General features: G+C 37.6%; 1 protein-coding gene across 2 annotated transcripts in view; it reads right to left on the bottom strand.

Annotated features, from left to right (window-relative positions):
• Positions 1–8723: 8723 nt before the first annotated feature.
• JAM2 (junctional adhesion molecule 2) overlaps positions 8724–19244 on the bottom strand; it is a 60205-nt gene continuing 49684 nt past the window's right edge. The window contains exons 7-10 of one of the 2 annotated variants that reach the window (XM_025449632.3): positions 15120–15227; positions 13339–13354; positions 10630–10672; positions 8724–8971 (exon numbers count right to left, since the gene is read on the bottom strand). In XM_025449632.3, the coding sequence (XP_025305417.1) occupies positions 8939–8971; positions 10630–10672; positions 13339–13354; positions 15120–15227 (200 nt within the window). In that variant the 3' untranslated portion in view covers positions 8724–8938. The remainder of the gene's footprint in view (positions 8972–10629; positions 10673–13338; positions 13355–15119; positions 15228–19244) is intronic. The other variant, XM_049104543.1, reaches the window with a different exon arrangement.

The following is a 19244-nucleotide window of genomic DNA, read 5'->3' as shown; positions in this document are numbered from 1 at the left end:
AAACACGGAACAGATAGGTGGCATAATAGACACGTCAAAATTTCAGTTCCAGTAGATGGCTCTTAAGGAAATTATTTTTAAGAAGGAAACTAGCTGTGCCTTTTCATGTCTGATAATCTCTGATTTGTGTCAATAAATATTGGATCTTAAACTCTTAAAGGTTTTCTTTTTTTTTTTTTTTAATGAAGTCCTTTAACAACCTTCTTTATGAGTTTAGCTCACTTCAAAAGAGAAATAGATTGTTACTGTGGTGTGCAATTCTAACCAAAGCCAAACCTGCTTGGGAATACCTTTCCCGGGGCACCTGGTTGACTCAGTGGGTTAAGCATCAGCCTTCGGCTCAGGTCATGATCGAGTCCTGGAATCAAGTCCAACACTGGGCTCCCTGCTCAGTGGGAGTCTGCTTCTCCCTCTCCCCTGCTCATTCCCTCTCTCGCTTGCTCGCTCTCAAATAAGTAAATAAAATTTTTAAAAAGTTATAAAGGAATACCTTTTCCAAAAGACCTGTAAACACTTCCTAATAATACAGGTGTGACTAAACTAGTAAGGTGTGCAGAATTGGAATTGGAGAGGGTAAAGGAGTAGTAAGTCCTGTTTCTTCCAATGATGCTAAGCAATGATATTCATTTGAACTACTTTTATTTAAATAACTGTAGACATTGAAACAATTTGATGTTTGATTATGGCATTATTTAAAGGTAATTGAGGAAGTCTGGTTGCTCAGTCCTCCCCTGAAACAACACCCACCTGTGGCAGGTGAGCTACCTGGTTTAGCTTGCAACTCCCAGTCTAGAGAAGGTCCTGACCCTTTTCCGTACACGCTTCACCTCCCTTCTTGTTCCCTCACTTCCCCCACTTGGTTTAGTTGAATTTTACCTTTTATAATTTCACACCGACTTTCTCATACACTTGTTTAAAATCTGTCTTGCAACTCTTTGGAGTTTGCTAGAACTTCCCAATCTAGTCATTCATTACATAAACGTAAGGATTCTATTTGTGACTGTAAGAATACTGCATTAAGCACTCTACTCCCATGCCCTACATTCTAGGCCATATATTGCTCACTTTTGACTGTCTTCTCTAGCTGACATCTACGGTGGTGCCTTGAGTCATGGATGTTAAGGTCCTCATCTTTCTCAGAGCCCCTTCTTCCTGGTGAGGCTGCCCCGACTACAACCCTGGCCTTTACCTGCCACTATCAGTCGGCCAGTGCACTCCTTATCCTTGGAAATGACCTCAACCTTCTAGGTTTTAGTGTTAAAAATAGCTTTTTTCTCCCATGCCTGGTGTTACCGGTTGAATTCTGTTCCGCTTAAAATTCACTTGTTGAAATCCTAACCCCCAGAACCTTACAATCTTGTATTTGGAGATAGGACATTTTTTCTTTTTCTTTTTTTTTTTTTTAATTCAATTTGCCAACATAGAGTACAGCATTCGTTTCAGGTGTAGTGTTCAATAATTCATCAGTTGGGTATAACACGCAGTGCTCATCACATCACACCCAGTTACCCCTTCCCCCCTACCCTATTCCACCACCAGCAACCCTCAGTTTGTTTCCCAGAGTTAAGAGTCTCTCATGGTTTGTCTTCCTCTCTGATTTTTGTCCCCTTCAGATAGGACTTTTAAAGAGGATTAAGTTAAAATTAGGCCTTTAGGGTGGGCCTGAATCCAATCTGACGAGCATCCTTATAAGAAGAGGAAATGAGTTGAAGAAGGGTACAGAGAACTGGAAAGAGACATAATGTCTGTTACTTATCTAGTGTTACCTTTAATAATAATAATAATAATAACCGAAGAGGGCTTCTGTTTCAGGCAATTTTTATTTATTTAAATCCATTTAGTGTAGGATTTTTTGGTTTTGGCTATTACTAGTTCTTGGCTGCCCTTGCTGTAGCAGTCCTGTAAATGCTAGGCTCTCTGGTTAGGTGCTGCATGTGTAAGTTCTTGGGGGCAATCAGTGGGCTAAGAGGTCTTCCCATTGTACAGATTATCCCAAATGGAAAGTCCACTCCAACTCCATCTCTTTCCAACTCCCCTCTGTTCCCATCCCAGTGGGACAGTCTTGTTTCAGATGTTTTATCTCAGTAAGACACCAGCAAGAGGCTCAAGGCCCACTACTTTCAATGATGCCTACTTGACCATGGGAAATTCATATATCCTTGCCCTAAGAAATCATGAGAAAATGGGTGCTTCACCATTATCCTGCTGTCTCCCTTAATATCTTTGTCCAACTCCTTCTCCCTGCTCAAATAGCTATTTCCTTCTTGGCAAGCATCTTCAGTTTTTGCAAGTGATTCTCTTTAAAATCCTCTGTACTTGCCTTGGGGGATAGTCAGATGATAGAACACAAAACTTGGACAAATTCATTCTGTCTCACAATTTGGACACTTCATTCTCTCTCTCCCATTCCTCCCCAACCCCAATCTATCCATATACACTTGATAGGAACTTGTGTGGTAGGGTAAAAGGGAGAGGACTGGGGTAATGATTTCAGGGTAGCACCATTATCTTCATAAACATCAAGGGGGGTATTTATACCCAAATTGTTTATGGTTTTCTTTAGAAAGTGGGGTACTTGGTCCTTGGGGCAACAGAAGATATCCCAATCAACATTCTGTTACATGAATATATCATACGTTAATGTATAATACTCTTTCTCATGTCCTTTGCTGTATATTATCCTACAATTTAGAACAATTTTCTTTTTTTTTTTTTAGAACAATTTTCTTGACCTCAGTAACTTTAGTATGATTTTTGCTAGTTAAATATTTAGAAGGAAGTTGAGTTTGAGATTGAAAAGGCACCTTGAGGAACACAACCACAGATCTTAGGAAACTTCAGTTTTTACACCATCTATTTAGGAAGCACTTACGAGTAGCACATTCACTGTTAAAAACATCATGAAGTAGAGCTTTAAATCAATCCACCTTCAATCTTAGAGAACTTAAACAGGTCCTTTGTTGATACAACTATTCACTTATTTGAGAGCATTTTCTTAGTAGAAAGCATAAAAACATACTCTAGAAAGCCTAAAGACATACTCTAGAAAAAAATAGTATTTTTTAAACTTGGGCAAATAAAAATATGGCATGTATTTAAGTCATAAACAAGAGTAAATAGAAAATGTTAAACAAAATTCAACTGAGTAAATGTTAAAGACTTTAGTGGCTTTATTTGACGATTTATGAATCAGGCAGCATCCCGTCTAACAGAAAAGTGCTCTGAAGATCCATATGAAATGACCTGTAGGCAGAAGGGTGTGCGACAAGGTAGTTACAAGCAGAGTGGATTAGCTGTGGCAAGGTCACCTTCCTTTAGGGGACTTGAGCAGGTAACCTCAATTCCAGATTGACTGGTTTTAGATTCCACATCTGGGAGAGTTTTGAAACTGTAGTTAACTTTGGTATTAAGTTTTGGTTTAGTAATTTGGACTTAGTACAAATGTCTCCATTTTAGAGTATGTCTTTTTTTTTTTTTTTTTTTGACACTTTATTCACTTAATTTGAGAGAGAGAGCAAGTGAGCATGAGCAGGGAGAGGGACAAGTGCGGGGACAGGCTGAGGGGCAGAGATCTCAAGCAGACTCCCCACTGGGCAGGGAGACTTGATGTGGTGCTCAGTCCCAGGACCCTGGCATCATGACCTGAACTGAAGGCAGACACTTAACTGACTGAGCCAGCCAGGAGTTTTTTTAACAGTATCAACAAATAAAAATACATAGTCTATTTTGAATTTCCTGACCAGTTATTACTACTGAAAGTGTCCCAAACTCTTACAGAACAAGAAACAAAGAATGGAAAACTAAAATTTAAAACTTGAAAGTTGGAAAAATATTTTAAGATCTTTATAAGAACAGTGTGGAAATGGATGCTTAATAACAAAGGAGTAGAAGAGAGAAACAATTTCTGTCCAGCTTTAATTCATGGAGCAATAACTTGTATCACTTTGCATAATGAATGAACTGGATTATAATAACATTGCAGAATATGATACTTTACTAAAAATCTAAATCTGTAGAGAAATTGTATCAGTGTCTTTTTAGTTGCCTTTTCACAAGCACTCTTGATTTTTAAAAATTAATTCAACATTTATTAGATACCGACCATATCTGATACTGTTTAATATGTGCATAAGTGTATTATGAACTAAATACCAATAATTGCCATAAAATAATCAACCAAGGGCTATGGAGGCTCAGAGAAGAAACTATTCCAGCAAGAGGAATGAGGGAAAGCCTCCTAAGGAAGGTGGAATTTGAGCCATCCCTTAAAGAGTCCATAGAATTTACCTATTTTTTTGGATTGGGAGAATCAGCATTCCAATGGAGGAGAACATTGCTTATTGAGATAAAATGACCCTAGTTAAGTTTGGATGCATAAGGCAACCAAAGTAGAACAGTGGAACATTTGGCTAGATGGGTAGGTTGTGACAATATGACAAGAAGTGTAGGTGGCTAGGAGGGTGGGGGAAGACTTTCTTAGCTTTGAACTTCAGGCTAAGGAATTTAGCCCTTGGTAATAAGCTTTGGAAAGGAAAAGAGTGGAAGGTTTTTAGCAAGGGGAAGGGAGAAAAGGGGGAAGAGGGTTGACATTGTTCAGGAGCAAATCTGGCAGTGACTGAGATAGAAGTCGTGACTAAGAGAGAAGCTATTTGAGGGAAGAATGTCCCAGAAGACAAAATAGTAACAAAGGCCTGAAGTGAAAAGGATGAAAGTAGTGACAATCATGGAACATGTAGTGCAGGATGGAGTTGATGAATGAGGGGAGATGGGAGATGGGCAGATTTAGCGATGAGAAGGGTGGGAGTAGGGGACACCTGGGTGGCTCAGTGGTTGAGCATTTGCCTTCAGCTCAGGGCATGATCTCGGGGTCCTGGGATCAAGTCCCACATCGGGCTCACTGCAGGGAGCCTACTTCTCACTCTGCCTATGTCTCTGCCTCTGTGTGTGTTTCTCATGAATAAATAAATAACATCTTAAAAAAAAAAAAGGTTGGGAGCGGGAGTGCAGGATTTAAATGTAATCATCATAGTTCCTTTCAGTATTTAAAAAAATAAGATGAGAGGTTTGGGCATCTGTGGTGAGAGTAGATGAGCATGGAAGGGCCCACCTTAGCACTGAGACTGGCTTGTGGGGATAGGGAGGACAGAACAATGTTACTACCTGTGAGCCTAGGGAGAGGCCAGCTTGCCAGAGGTTACAAGGGGTGAAGGGAAGGTGTGGCACAAGAGAAGAACTTAAGAATTTAAAAAGAATGTATTTTGGGGGCAAGAGATAAAGCATCTCAAGTGAAACATTCTGGATCTGTGGAGGCTGAGAAAAATCAAGGCCATTCCACCTCAAGTTTAGCATTAGCACAAGTACAGCCATCTTAGGCCCCTGTGATTAAGAGCTGAACTTTATAGAAAAAACTGCAGAATGAATTCCGTATCAGAAAGACAACAGAGCCCACACCCGTGGTAGAAAGTCCCATATAGAACAGAGCTCAATGCCCTTGAAAGCCCCATATCAGAATATAAACAGAACTTGAGAAATTCCTCCACCCCTTCTGAAAATCCCCTAGACCAGCCTATAAAAAACCGAGCTGTAACCCACTTCGGGGTCCAAGTCCCTGCTCCGCTGTGTCGGGTATACTTGGACCCAAGCTCGAGCTTGCTAATAAACCCTCGTGCGCTTGCATCGGTGTCGGCTCCTTGGTGGTTTCTCAGATTCGCAATCTTGGGCACAACAGATCAGATGGACCAGGGTCCTATAAACCAGAAGTCCTCACTTATCTCTGTGAACTTGGTGGACTGACTCTGAATCTCAGATTCCTGGTCTGCAAATGACATGACCCACTTTATTTTTTTAATATTTATTTATTTATGAGAATGAGCAAGCAAGACAGAGAGAGAGAGCTGGGGGAGAAGGAGAGAGAGAATCTCTAGCAGGCTCCGTGGGGCTCCATCTCACGACCCTGAGATCATAACTTGAGCCAAAATCAAGAGTCTGGACACTTAACTGACTGAGCCACCTAGAAGCCTCACGATACATAATATTGAGATGAATGAGATTGTATGGACCCTCACCTCCATCTACCCCTACCTGATCTATATAAAATGTTTTAATAGTTTTGCCTTTTAATTTGCAGAGCATTTTCTTCATCATTTGAGAGGGTTGGCAGACATCCAGATGAAAGATGATGAGATTCTAATCTTAAGCAGCTAAAGAGCTAGCCTTGTAGCTACAGATGGTAAGAGGGTGTAGTTTCCCGGGTTTTATTGAACAATAGGTGGATGACTTCCCTGTACTGGTTAAATGGGCCTAAAAAGTTGAACAAGTTCAGCTATTTTTATTAATGTAGACTTTAATCAAACAAAACCACTTGTGAGATGAAGGAAGTTCTTTGCAAAGTTGTACTAAAAAACAATCAATTGTTCCAGATTTAGTTAGGTTAAACTCCCAACTAAAAATAAATTAAATCTAGCTATAATAGCAACAACAATAATTAAAGCAATACTTGCTATTAGAGATTTCAGAGCCCTAATCCTTATATAACACAATTTCACTGCAGGAAGATACAATCAAAATGCTCTGTGAATTATAATGGGGTCTTACCAATTATTAATATTCAAGTCCCTAAAAGCAAATGGAAACACAAGTCCAGACACAAGTGGATATATTTTTAATAAACGGAAAATGAGTGCTCAATATTATATCTTTTGTGTGGGAGAAAGCATTCTCCACACAATGACTTCTACTTAGCTCTATACAATATATTGAGATAAAGTGTAATATATATCTGACTCAAAGAAAACGTTATAATATTTTATAAGATGAATTGACTAGCCAAATGGCACAGAAGCTTTCATCTGTTAGTAAAGCAAAGGCACTATGTATTTTTTCCCCACAATACAGATTTGAGTCATTTAAATTGAAGAAATTGATCTTATGGGATGGTAGGTATGCCTTCAGAGCCACTTTTTTTTTTTTTTTTTTTTTTTTTTAAGTAGGCTGCAAGCCCAGTGTAGAACCCAGTGTGGGGCTTGAATTCACAACCCTGAGATCAAGTCCTGAGCTGAGGTCAAGAACTGGACGCTTAACCAACTGAGCCACCACAAAGAGCCATCTTCGAGACTCACATATACTTGGCACTTGGCAATGCAAGAAGAAAATATTCCTCATGCCAATCAAATCAAAGCATGGGCAACATTTAGCTTAATTTTTGCAGAAGTTGATGGATAAGTGTTTTTCTCATGTGTCACTACCAGGCATTGGGAAGCCATGCATAGGAGCCAAATCCTGTCTGTGCCTGCTGTTTCTATAAATCAAGTTTTATTGGAACACAAACATGCCATTTGTTTATTATTGTCTATGGCTCCTTTTCTCCTACAAAGGCAGAGATGAGTACTTGTAACAGGCCATTATGGCTTAAAATATCTACTATCTGGCACTTCATAAAAAATGTTGGAAGGAGTCTGGTGAGAAGCATCCAGTGCTACAGACAAGTGAGGGGCAAGGTATAGTCTGACAACAGGCATCTTCCCAGGGACCTGGTGTGGTGCCCAGATACCAGCTAGTGCCTAAGCCATTTACTTGTCCAGTGAATCCTGGGATCTACTTTGTCTAATGGGGAAAAAGAATGGACTCCTTAAGAAGCAGCTTAACTATGTTCAAAGTTGACAGTTTGTGAGTAACCTTCTCATCCAGATTTGCCCAGAACTAGATATATCCTTCCCATATTTTATTACCTATATTTGATATGAATTGAATAATCACAATAAGTTATAGAATATTAGGCTTTTTTTAGCACAGCCTAATTGCTCTTGCTGTTACACGGATCATTACAACTCTCAGTTTGTAACACTAGCCTGGACGCCTTTATGATGAATCAGTGGAGAAACCAGATGATTAGACCAATTTTTCATTTCAGCTACCCTTTCTCCTGTATCTTCTGTGTGCCAAGCAGGGCAACAGGCACAGGGAGCCATAGTGAGCTCTTTGATTTCATCTGTCAGACAACCCCTTCTCCTTTCTATATCCTCTGCTCTGCAATAAGCAGGACTGGCCAGCAAGAGACTCGGCCCAGCCCAGAATTTTCCTGCATGATTTTCAGAGACAAATTATGAAATCACCATCATGCAGAGAACGGTATCTGCAAAGTTATGTGTGTAGGGTTCAGTGATGAGTTCTGATGTCAAGGTCACTGATCCTCTTCAAAGGGGTCTTAGAGGCAAGAAAGAGCAACAAGCAACTCAAGTGAAATAAGACACTTGGGTTTGTGTTTGACTCTCAAAATTATGTTTAATGAAGAAATCAATGACACACACCAGGGGAGTGAGCTCTGGCCATTAGATGTTTTTCTTCATGTTGTTGCTTTTGGTTCTTAGAAATAAAAATAAACACAAAGTGCAAATCCTTGGGAATAAGACCCACTCCTGCTACCTCCCTCTTGCGAATAGATTAGTGATAAATGAGCAGCGGAGTAAGGATTGTATTAGGGGAGAAAAGAGGATTCCAGGAGAAATGAGACCAGAGTTTCCTTTTGCGTCTGTCAGTATTTTCTAAACCCTGTAAATCAGGCTCCTGCACAGACGGTGCACACAGTTTGTATTTTCATGCTCTGTGGATTAATTTCACAATCAGTATCCTATATTTTAGTAACTTTCTCTAGAAGTTAGGACATTTAACATTTCATACACCCCAGAATATTAAAGTATTGTGATTCTTTTAACTTAGTCCAGACATAAAAAGCCAGACTATATTTTATTTAGGTGCTGACAGAACTATTTGTTTAAAATAGCAATTTCAAGTAATTTAACAATCATAGAAATTATCACGAAATACCAACTTCATCTCTTCATGTACCTCTTTGCAAATGTAAGACAAAGCAGAGTTTTATAACCCTTTAATAACTTGTGTAACAACTGTGTTTTTGGCGTCTCTCAAAGGTGGAATTCTTTTAAATTATAAAAGATTTTGTATGCTTGAAATCCTAGGAAAAGGGAAAAAAACAAGTTTAAGTATAATGTATTAATTCATATTTAAACAAATCTATAAATCTCATCAGTATAAAGTTACATGCACTATGAGAATCTTATAGGTACAAACCAGCATCTAGTTAACTAAATCTATCTTATGGTGATTTAAATAAATAGTAGGAGACAAGGTCTTTGAAACTGCCTTGAGTAAAGAAGTAGGAGTGGGAGTTAGAGCGGGAGAAATCTTATCTGCTTGGGGTATGCTCCTGGCATCCAGTGGGTGGGGGTTGGGGTGCTGCTAAGCATCCTACCATGCACAGTACAGTCCCTCCAACAAGGATATGCAAAATTATAAGAATTCATTATATAAAAATTTATATAAGAAATTACAATATAAGAATAATAAGAAATTGTCAGTAATGCCAAGACTGAGAAATCCTGCTCTAGGGCAAAACCAGAATTGGGCAAAACCATCCTTTCAGTGGATGAGGGCAACTGAGAGGAAGACAAGGAAAAAATAAAAGGTTTTTGCTCTTTTGACTCAGCCACAAAGTGTTTCTTATTCTTTGCTAGGATGAGATTACTTTATTCCACATTTAAAGAGTATTTTCTATAAATTGTTGGAACAAATATGGAGTTACATATTGCTTGTCTGCAACGAAAAAGTAATATGATTGTGGCATAGTAAACTATAAAATAAAGTGACTTCTGTCACTTTCTGTCTCTGTGAGATTCTGGAATAGACAATTTTAGGAAATCAAATTTTGACAAAAACATCTATGGAACAATAAGTAGGTCATAAAGATAGTGTCCACTAGAATCACTCAAGTGTTTAAATATCTGTGTCCACTGCCTACCCCAAGCTCTACAAGTAGGACATCTAAGAGAATCCCTGCCACTGAGTGCCACAGAATTCAGAGAACCAGTGCTTCATTTCTCAAGAAAGAGCTTAGACCTCTAAAAACATTGGAAACCTTCCTCCCTTACCTCCTATATTCCTGAAAAATAATCCAGAAAGTTGAATATACATCCAAAGAGCTACAAAATCTGAGCAATGATACTATTTACTGCTTCACTGTAGTGTTCACAAATGCAAAAGCACACAAGGGTCCAAATGATGTTGCCTAAACCATCTGAATTAGATAATTATTGTATCTCTCCAGGGATTTCTGAAATATTCCTTTCAGCAATAGTAGAGGATATTCCATATGCCTAAATTTTCCAAGTTCTCTGAATAACCAAGGGAGAGTCCTGGTATCACAGACCTGGTGGAAGCCATCTGTTTGGTGAGCTGACAAGAATCTAGGTACCTGGATCCCGCCCCACCACTGTGATCTTGTGAGAACTTGTGTCTTAATTTTCTCATCTGCGAAATGGGGCTGATAGTACCAGACCTAATGATGCAAAGGAGGCTAATCATAGCAAACACCATGAGAGAAAAGAATGGAATGGCAAAGCCCCGTTGCTCTACAAATGGCAGTCAGCTTTCTCATACCATCCCAGACAGAGGGTGGAAGCTAACATTCACTCAGCAACTTCTAAAGACCAGAAGTAGACACAAGCACAAAGTATAGTAAAAGTGAAAATCCATCACTTCTGTAACAGTTCCTTCATCTCCCTGCCCTATTTCCTAAACACACTGGATCTATAAGTATGCTTTAAAGATACTCACATTTTCACTCATTGTGGTGGCTTTAGATGAAGAACTACTCTTCCTGTTTGTGGAATATAAAAGACAATGTTAAAAAAAAATGCCAGCAATTGTAACTGAGTTTCTTATATTTATAGACAATATTCACAGAGAAAGCCAGGTAACAAGTACCAACCTATGAAGACCCAGGTATCTTATTATAGCCTAGGGCTAAAGATTTCTCTGTAATATGCAAACACAGACTTATACACTTTTAACTTAGCAGCTTTTTAACATTTAGCATTTTGAAAACTTGGACATTATAATCAAAATTCTTTTTTTTTTTTTTTTTGCATGGAAAGAAAGTTTTACATGGTAACTAGGGTGCTAGTCATCTGCTATAAGCTGAACTGTGTCTTATTCAAAACTTTACGTTAAAGTCCAACCACTAATACCTCAAAAGGCACCATATCTGGAGACAGGGTTCTTGAAAAAGATAATTAAATTAAAATGAGGTCATTAGGGTGAACCCTAATCCAATATGACTGGTGGCCTGGTAGGAAGAGTAAATGTGGAGACAAACACAGGCAGAGGGAAGATGATGTGAACAGAGAGAAGACCATGTACAAGCCAAGGAGAGAGACCTGAAATAGATTCTTCCCTCACAGCCCTCAGAAGGAACCAACCCTGCTGTCGCCTTGATCTGGACTTCTAGCCTCCAGAACTATAAGAAAATAAGTTTCTGTACGGCAGTTCTAGCAAAATAATATAACATCCAATTCAATAATCAACAAATTTTAAGGGCCATGGATTTGACAAATGGCAGGAGACATGCTTAGGAGTAAAGATACTACCTCCCAGATTCCTACTTGGTTATTAAGAGACCCTATGGTTGAAGAGAAGAATAACCTCCCTCGAGGTAGCAATGCCAACTTTTCTCCTTATATAAGATGATGCTTTCTTCTGCTTAAAACCCTCCAGTTACTTTCCATCTTACTCAACAAAAGTGGAAGTCCTCACAATTGCCCAGAGTGGGGATGCAGGGTGGCTATACCATCAGGTAACTCTGTTTTCTGAATTCTCCTCCTTTGCTACTGCTAATCCTGATAACTTGGAGCTCATCTTGGACTTGTAGCGGGATATGATTAGATTGAGTGACCAGGTTTGAGCAGGAAGTCTGGGAACGGGAAATTAGTGGCAGTTAAGTCTTCAAAAAGACTTAGAATACCAGGAAGCATCTGAAGCCACAGCAGCTGAGACTAGAGGGGAACGCCCATAGATCTGGGTTGGGTCTGCCGTTTCCATGTACAAAGAAAGGACAGTCACAAATCAAGTGCGCGCCAACTTGGTGATCTCATCATACAGCAGTGATTCCTAAATTTCTAATCCTAGTTGAGATATTTTTCCAAACTCCAGGTTATATATTCTGTTACTAATTATCTCTACTTGGAAGTCTAATCAGCATCTCAAATATTAAAATTCCAAAATATTCCAGACCTTTCCACCTAATGCCCCCAAACCTGCTTCTCCTAAAGTCTTGCATATTTCAGTAAATGATAACACCATTCCTCTCATAGCCTTGAAGCTACCTTTTTCTCTTTTTCTCCCATATCTCCACATCCAACCAATCAGTAAATTATTCAAAATGTATCCAGAATCTTATCACTTCTCCACATCTCCAACACCTTTGCTTTGGAACCAGCCACCATTTTCTCTTGGCTGGATAATTATTGAGCCATTTCCCAACTGGTCTCCCTGCTTCCTCCACTTTTTGCTACCTTATAGTTTATTCTTAATCGAGCAGTGAATGTGAGCTTCTAAGAATTAAATAACAGGATACTACTCCCTGACTCAGAGCCTTCCGATGACTTCCCATCTTACTTAGAATCAAAGTCAAACCTTCACAGCTTAGGAGAGGTTCCATGTCATCTGACCCCCACTACTTTTGTGCACTCATCCCTTCTTTCCATCATCCTCACTCTGTTTTAGCCACACTGATCTCAATGTGTCCCACACACTCCAGGCCTGCCTGGCCTCCAGATCTTTCCATCTATTCCTTCTCCTCCGTTTGAATGTTCTTCTCAAGGGTATCTGCATGGCTTGTTCTTTCCGCTCCTTCACATCCTTCTCAAATATCACTTCGTCAGTGAAGCTCTCCCTAACCATCCTAAAGGACAATCTCCACTCCTACCCTGTGCATTCTCTATTCTCCTCTCTGCTTTAGTTTTCTCCATAATACTTATCACAGTCTGACATACTGTAGAGTTTACATATGGTTTACTTTCCGCCTTTCTCTACGTAAACTCCATGAGGCAGAGAGTTGTTGGGGCCTGTTTTGTTCTCTGCTGTTTTGCCACTCCCTAGGACGGTGTTGGGCACAGAAGAAGTATTCAAGTACATGTGAAAATAGCTGCTAAGTAAAATTTTATTTGAAAATTTTAAATTTAGCAAAATGCAGCATATTTTTTAAGGTAGTATGTTGAAAATGCCTACAGAGTAAAAGAATGACTATATGTCTTCTCTAGGTAATTAAACAACATTGACAGGCATGAAGCATGAAGTGAGGTGTATTTCTCAATGAATCACAGTCACTTCCCATAGGATAAAACTCTCAAATAACTCAACTTTCCACATTTGACTAATAAATAACTCAAATAACTCAACTTTCCACATTTGACTTTAAATAGATGATTAACAGAAGATTAGCTGATGGGGGCGGGGAAAGGCATGCATTTAAGAAAGTATACTTACTGGAACGAAGTCTCTTCTACAAAAGAATAAGTATAGATCATTAGTGCAAGAGTTAATACTGTATGATACACATTCATTTAAAAGTGAGTTTAGGCTTAATTTCTTTTTCTCAATATTGATTCTCTCTTGGTGACATTTGTACTTTCTAAATCAAGGGTTGACAAACTTTCTCTGTAATGGGCCACAAGACAAATACCTAGGCTTTGAGGGTCAAGATGTAGAATTGAGGATATTAAGTAGGTAGTTATATAATAAGAGAGGCCAAGTTTCCAAAAATGTATATTTATAAAATTTAAAATATAATAATAATCAAAGTCTTTGGTATAGGTCTATTAATTGGAAGAATAGAGTTCTTTGTTGGAAGGCGCAGATAACATTTCTCTTACTTGGGATTGGTTAGTGTTCCTTCCTTATTATAAAAACAGATAGTAACTGTTCATTTGAAAAAAAAAAAAACATTCTTAGCTTGTGGGCCACAGAAAAACAGGTGGCAGCTGGATTTGGTCCTCCGGTCACAGATTGCCAACTCCTGTCTGAAATCAAGTTCAAGAAAATGATCCCCTTGGACAGATTTTCTGCCAGCTGAGAATGGGAGTAGTATTCTTCACTAATGAATTCCTAGTACCCAAGTCAGATCTTTAATTAACTCACTATTTTAAGAAAAATGTCACCAAGTCTCCAATAAAAATACTCAGACAGAAACCCTTTGGAAGTAGAGTTAAAAGAACAGGAATTTTACATGAATAATTTTATCTGTCTGTACCTTCACTGGTGACCAGCAGGGGGACTCAGCTGGATTCCATTCATAAAATTATATTTACACTAGACTAAGACTGGAGCATCAAGGAAAGAGTTATTAATTCACAGAGCAGCTATTCTTAATTATAGGGAGTATTCTTGAAACAATGCTCGTGGAAATATTTTATGACATTTAATACCTATTTATAGGTTAAGTTTTATGTTAGTATGTTTTTTAAACCTAAGTTCTAAAATTAATGTTCACTATAAAACAGTGAGTCTAAAACTTGTTTATGCTATAAATTTATTTATTATTCTGTTTTAAAAATTCTGTTTCGTACACTATTCCCAATGCACTTGATGGAGTTCTACAGCTTTTGAGGTCTCGGATAATTTTAAAGACTGGGAGTAAAGAAATACAACAAGAGAACAAAATGTTATTTTTTAATCTCACTCATATCAAACCTATTTTATCATCAAATAGGGGTTTTGAGTTAGTATAGGTCTCAACTTTGTTCAGAAGCAACTGTAACACTATAGTTTTTATTCAACAATGCTATATATACAGTGGTGCTAAATTTGACATTCAACATTCCACTGTTCTACACTGATAAACTATTTCACTGATTTATTTCAATGAAACTTCTTGGGATAAAACTGGAAATCAATTTACATCTTGAAATATATAATTCCTAACTTAAAATACAGGGCTTTTAAATAGATGTCAACATATTATAAGCATCCATATATGTTAAATATCTCCCAGCACCACTGCATTATACTACTCCAGTGTGTATCTCACAGATACTGTGGTGTTTCCTGAATGTTGTGATGAGGAAGCTCTGCCTTTTCTCCCTATGTGTGCTTTACATAGGTGCTTTACAACTCACCCACATATCATCTTGGACATTTTTTACTGCAGAAAAATTAAGGAAAAAATATTCTCTACAGTTTGCTGGAACTCATTAGGAGAAAGAAGGTCTCATAAGAAAACTCTAGACCCACAGGAAGTTGTCTAGCAAAGAAGGATGAAATTCACTTACTGGAAAAGTAGCCTTTCCTCTGAGCGTAGCACACGCCAAGGCCACAAACAGAAATCACTAAGGCCACAACTACTACAGCTGCTATGATGCCACTGATGTTGAGATCATCTGGAATGCAAAATAAGCCATGCGTGAAGTTGGGTCAAAAGATGTACAGATGTAGTTATGAAACTGGAAAAATTCAAATAAGCTTCCCCTTTGCAGCTATTCCATACACATGGATAGTTTCATGCTGCTGAAGCCAGTTAAATAGATTCAGTTCCCGGACAAGGTTCAAAATGGATTGAATATATTAACAGAATTAAGTTTTGCAAGAATCTTACATTTAAGGAAGATCTTTAAATGTAAGATTCTTGCAAAACTAAGAGTCAGAAACACCTTTCTTGAATTGGGCTTGTGGGATCCCTGGGTGGCGCAGCGGTTTGAATTGGGCTTGTGTGTGTGTGTACTTTATACACATACACACATGCCATTAAATTGTCATCCCATTAAATTTAAAATGAATTAAACTCCCTAAGACTTTTTCCTATTGCCATTAATTAAGTCATCTTTCTTCTAACCTAATACAACTGGAGTTTTTTGGACCCAAGTTTGAAATCACTACCATGTTACCAACCTGTAAGATTTCTTCAGATACTGATTCTGTTGTCCAAGAATCAGATTATTGACTTTTCAAGATTAATATATATGTAATTGGGAACTGCATCAAAAATATACTCATTCAAGTCATTAATAAAATGTTGACTATGACTTTGTTAGGGAAAGAACTACAGACAGGCTATTACACATCTCCCCTCATATAATGAAATTTATTACACCCTCTTGGTATGGGTCCAACTATGTGGAATCCATCTAAATATTTAATCTGAGATACATGTCTCCAGCTTGTCCATAAGGATTTCATGAGCCACATACCTCTGTCATTTGGATACTTCCTATGTATTGATTAATATATAAATTACCTGTACTTTTTAAAAGAACAATTCCTCAAAGAGTTCTAGTTTTTAAAAGCAAGTATTAGCGGGACACCTGGGTGGCTCAGTGGTTGAGCGTCTGCCTTCAGCTTGGGGTGTGATCCTGGGGTCCTGGTGTTGAGTCCCACATAGGGCTCCTTGTGCCTACTCTGCCTCTCATAAATAAATAAATAAAATCTTTAAAAAAATAAAATAAAAGCAAGTATTACTTAACATGGGATTGAATAACTTGGAGAAAATATTAGATAGCATTTTCTCAACAGTAATTTTATATATTTAATAAAAGCACTGCACATTTTGGGAAAGATTTTTTTTTAGAAATGTTTAAGTGAGTATGCTTATCACAAAACTTTTTGGTCTCAAAATTTGTTTCTAATGGCAAGGGTTATTAATTTTCTCATATATTAACTGAATTATATTAATTCAGAATTCAGAATTATATTAATTCTGAAATATTAACTGATTTTTTTTAAAGAAAGAAAACTGAATACATCTTTTAGAAGACTGAGCAATTTGACCAGAGTAGAAAACATTAGCTATTGCTTCATATAAACTCAGTTCATTTTTAGGGACACCTGGCTGGCTCCATCAGTAGAGCATGTGACTCTTGATCTCAATATTATAAGTTTGGGCCCCCACATTGGATATAGAGATTACTTAAAAGTAAAATCTTAAAAAGAAACAAACAAAAACCTCAGTTCATTTTTGCTTGAGCATTGAACATTGAGAGGTCAATGAGATCCAGCTTTTTATTTACTTACAAAAAATAGCAGAGAGGGGAAAAATTCCACAATATTCATAATCTAAGGCAAAATGAAATTAATAGGGAAAAATCTATAATAATCATTATATAAGGCAAAGTAATAACTATATGAAACTCCTTAAAACCAAACTGTAGCTACTATTTTCTTTGTAGTAGTCAACAAATGTGACATTTATGAAGGATTCAACCAAAGGGCAGATTCTAACAAAAAAAAAAAAAAAAACTGTCTTATTCTGTAAGTTACGGTATAAATATATTCTACTTTTTTCAGTGAAATGGAAGAAGCCTGTAAGCCTGTAAGCCTGTAAGTTAGAGATGAGTTGATTTCATGCCATTTGCCATTGACTGTGAGTTATTGAAGCAACTTCTATAACCGCCTAATGCCTCACTAAAGAGAAAATGTAACAACACATATAAGAATATTTTTTTTTCTTTGAAAAAAAAAAGGCCACAGTAAAACGATGGTGTTATTATTCTAACCAAAAAGAAATAGGAAGCAAGCTGTTAAAATGCTAAGTGTGAGTGAAGTCTCCCACAAGTTTTACAGGGGGCAGCCTGGGAAAAATCACCAAATCTGTATTTACTTTCTTTCTATACTTCAAACAGAGCTTCTTTAGAACAGATTTGGGTTTGGGTTATAAGTTATTAGTGATCACTCATGAAGAAACCTTGACATGTGGTTTCACAAATCCTTATGTATCAAAAGATAATAAATTCCAGCCCAAGGGCACGAAACATCTGGGATCAATGGATGAGAATTAAATGAACAAATTTTAACTTTTAAGCTAACTTATAGCAGAAAGAGTAGATATGTGAAAATCATGGTCAAATTCAAGTGGTAAGACTAGCAAACACATACTATTAAATTTCAGCCGTTCTGTATTTATTTACTGCCTGCTTAAAAAAAATGTAACTAGTATGTTAAGACCATGACATCCCAGATATTATTTCTTGAGATAGGGTTAAATTAGGCATTGAAATTAAACAGGATCAGGGATCCCTGGGTGGCTCAGCGGTTTAGCGCCTGCCTTTGGCCCAGGGTGCGATCCTGGAGTTCCGGGATCGAGTCCCACATCGGGCTCCCGGCATGGAGCCTGCTTCTCCCTCCTCCTGGGTCTCTGCCTCTCTCTCTCTCTACGTCTATCATAAATAAATAAATAAATAAATAAATAAATAAATAAATAAATCTTAAAAAAAAAGAAAAAGAAATTAAACAGGATCATTTAAAGAAAAAATAAATAGTAATAGTGCAGGTGGTATAAAGTTACAGTAAAAAAAAAAAAACCCATGGGAATAGTATATAAATGAATGAAGTTAGGAAAACACTGTATTAATGCATTAATTTTAAACATGTTCTGATGAATTTTTCTAAAGCTAATTCCAAAGTAGCACTAAGAGGAGGAGTACTTTCTGGTATCTTAAGCAAATGCTTATGTTTGACTATAACTGTCAAAACTTGAGTGAATTGGATGGCTAATATGTATCCCTGAATTTTAAAAAGACATGGGTGGAAATTAGAATATACTACTAAATATCTTATACTTTAGGGTATCCTGAGGTCTAATAAGATTATATATTTAAAAAAAATAATGCCAAGAGTTTAAGTGTCCATAAATAATGCAGATGAGTGTGCATATACCGGCATATCTCTCAGCACATTGAAAAAATGAATTTCTGACCTCACAAAGATGAGGATAAGCTCCTGAACCAGGGGAGCTGTGGGTATTCTGCTCCAGAATGCAGTCCCCCCTGCCCCCGAGTGAACTTTAAGCTGCAGGTGCCACCTCTAGCTAGTCCTATTCCACAATCTTTTTCAAAACACAGGACTTTCACAAAGGGAGAAATGAACCAAATTATTAAAAATAAAATTAAAAAGAGTGTTTGCTCTGAAACTCATAGAATCTGAAAAAGATTCTGAGTACTAATTTTACTGACTTCTAAGAAGCTCATTTTGTGAAATATATGGCAGCTATGTTTTATAGCAAATAGAGATTCACAACTACACTTGACATGTCTTTTTTGAGAGCCCACTCTGTGGTAAGTAAAGCACTGTATTTTAGGGGACTGAAAAAATTATCAAGCAACTAAAATAGCCAACTCCTGAGAGTGCTCACAATATGCCAGTGGTATTGTAACCTTTTCAGATATCGATTATTTTTCTTTTTGTTATGAAAGATCTACTCCCCATGTGGGACTTGAACTCATGACTCCGAGATCAAGAGTTGCATGTTCTACCGATTGAGCTAGAACCCAATGAAGATAGCATATTACTATTTCTATTTTGGGGAGACTGAGGTTGAATAATTTGCTCAAGAATATGTAGTGACAGAGCTGGCAACTTAACCCCATACCAAATCCTTGACCCTGAGAAATGTATACAACTCTTAG

Source organism: Canis lupus, chromosome 31, assembly GCF_003254725.2.
Source record: "Canis lupus dingo isolate Sandy chromosome 31, ASM325472v2, whole genome shotgun sequence".
Lineage (NCBI taxonomy): Eukaryota > Metazoa > Chordata > Mammalia > Carnivora > Canidae > Canis > Canis lupus.
This window is presented reverse-complemented; position numbering and strand designations above follow the sequence as displayed.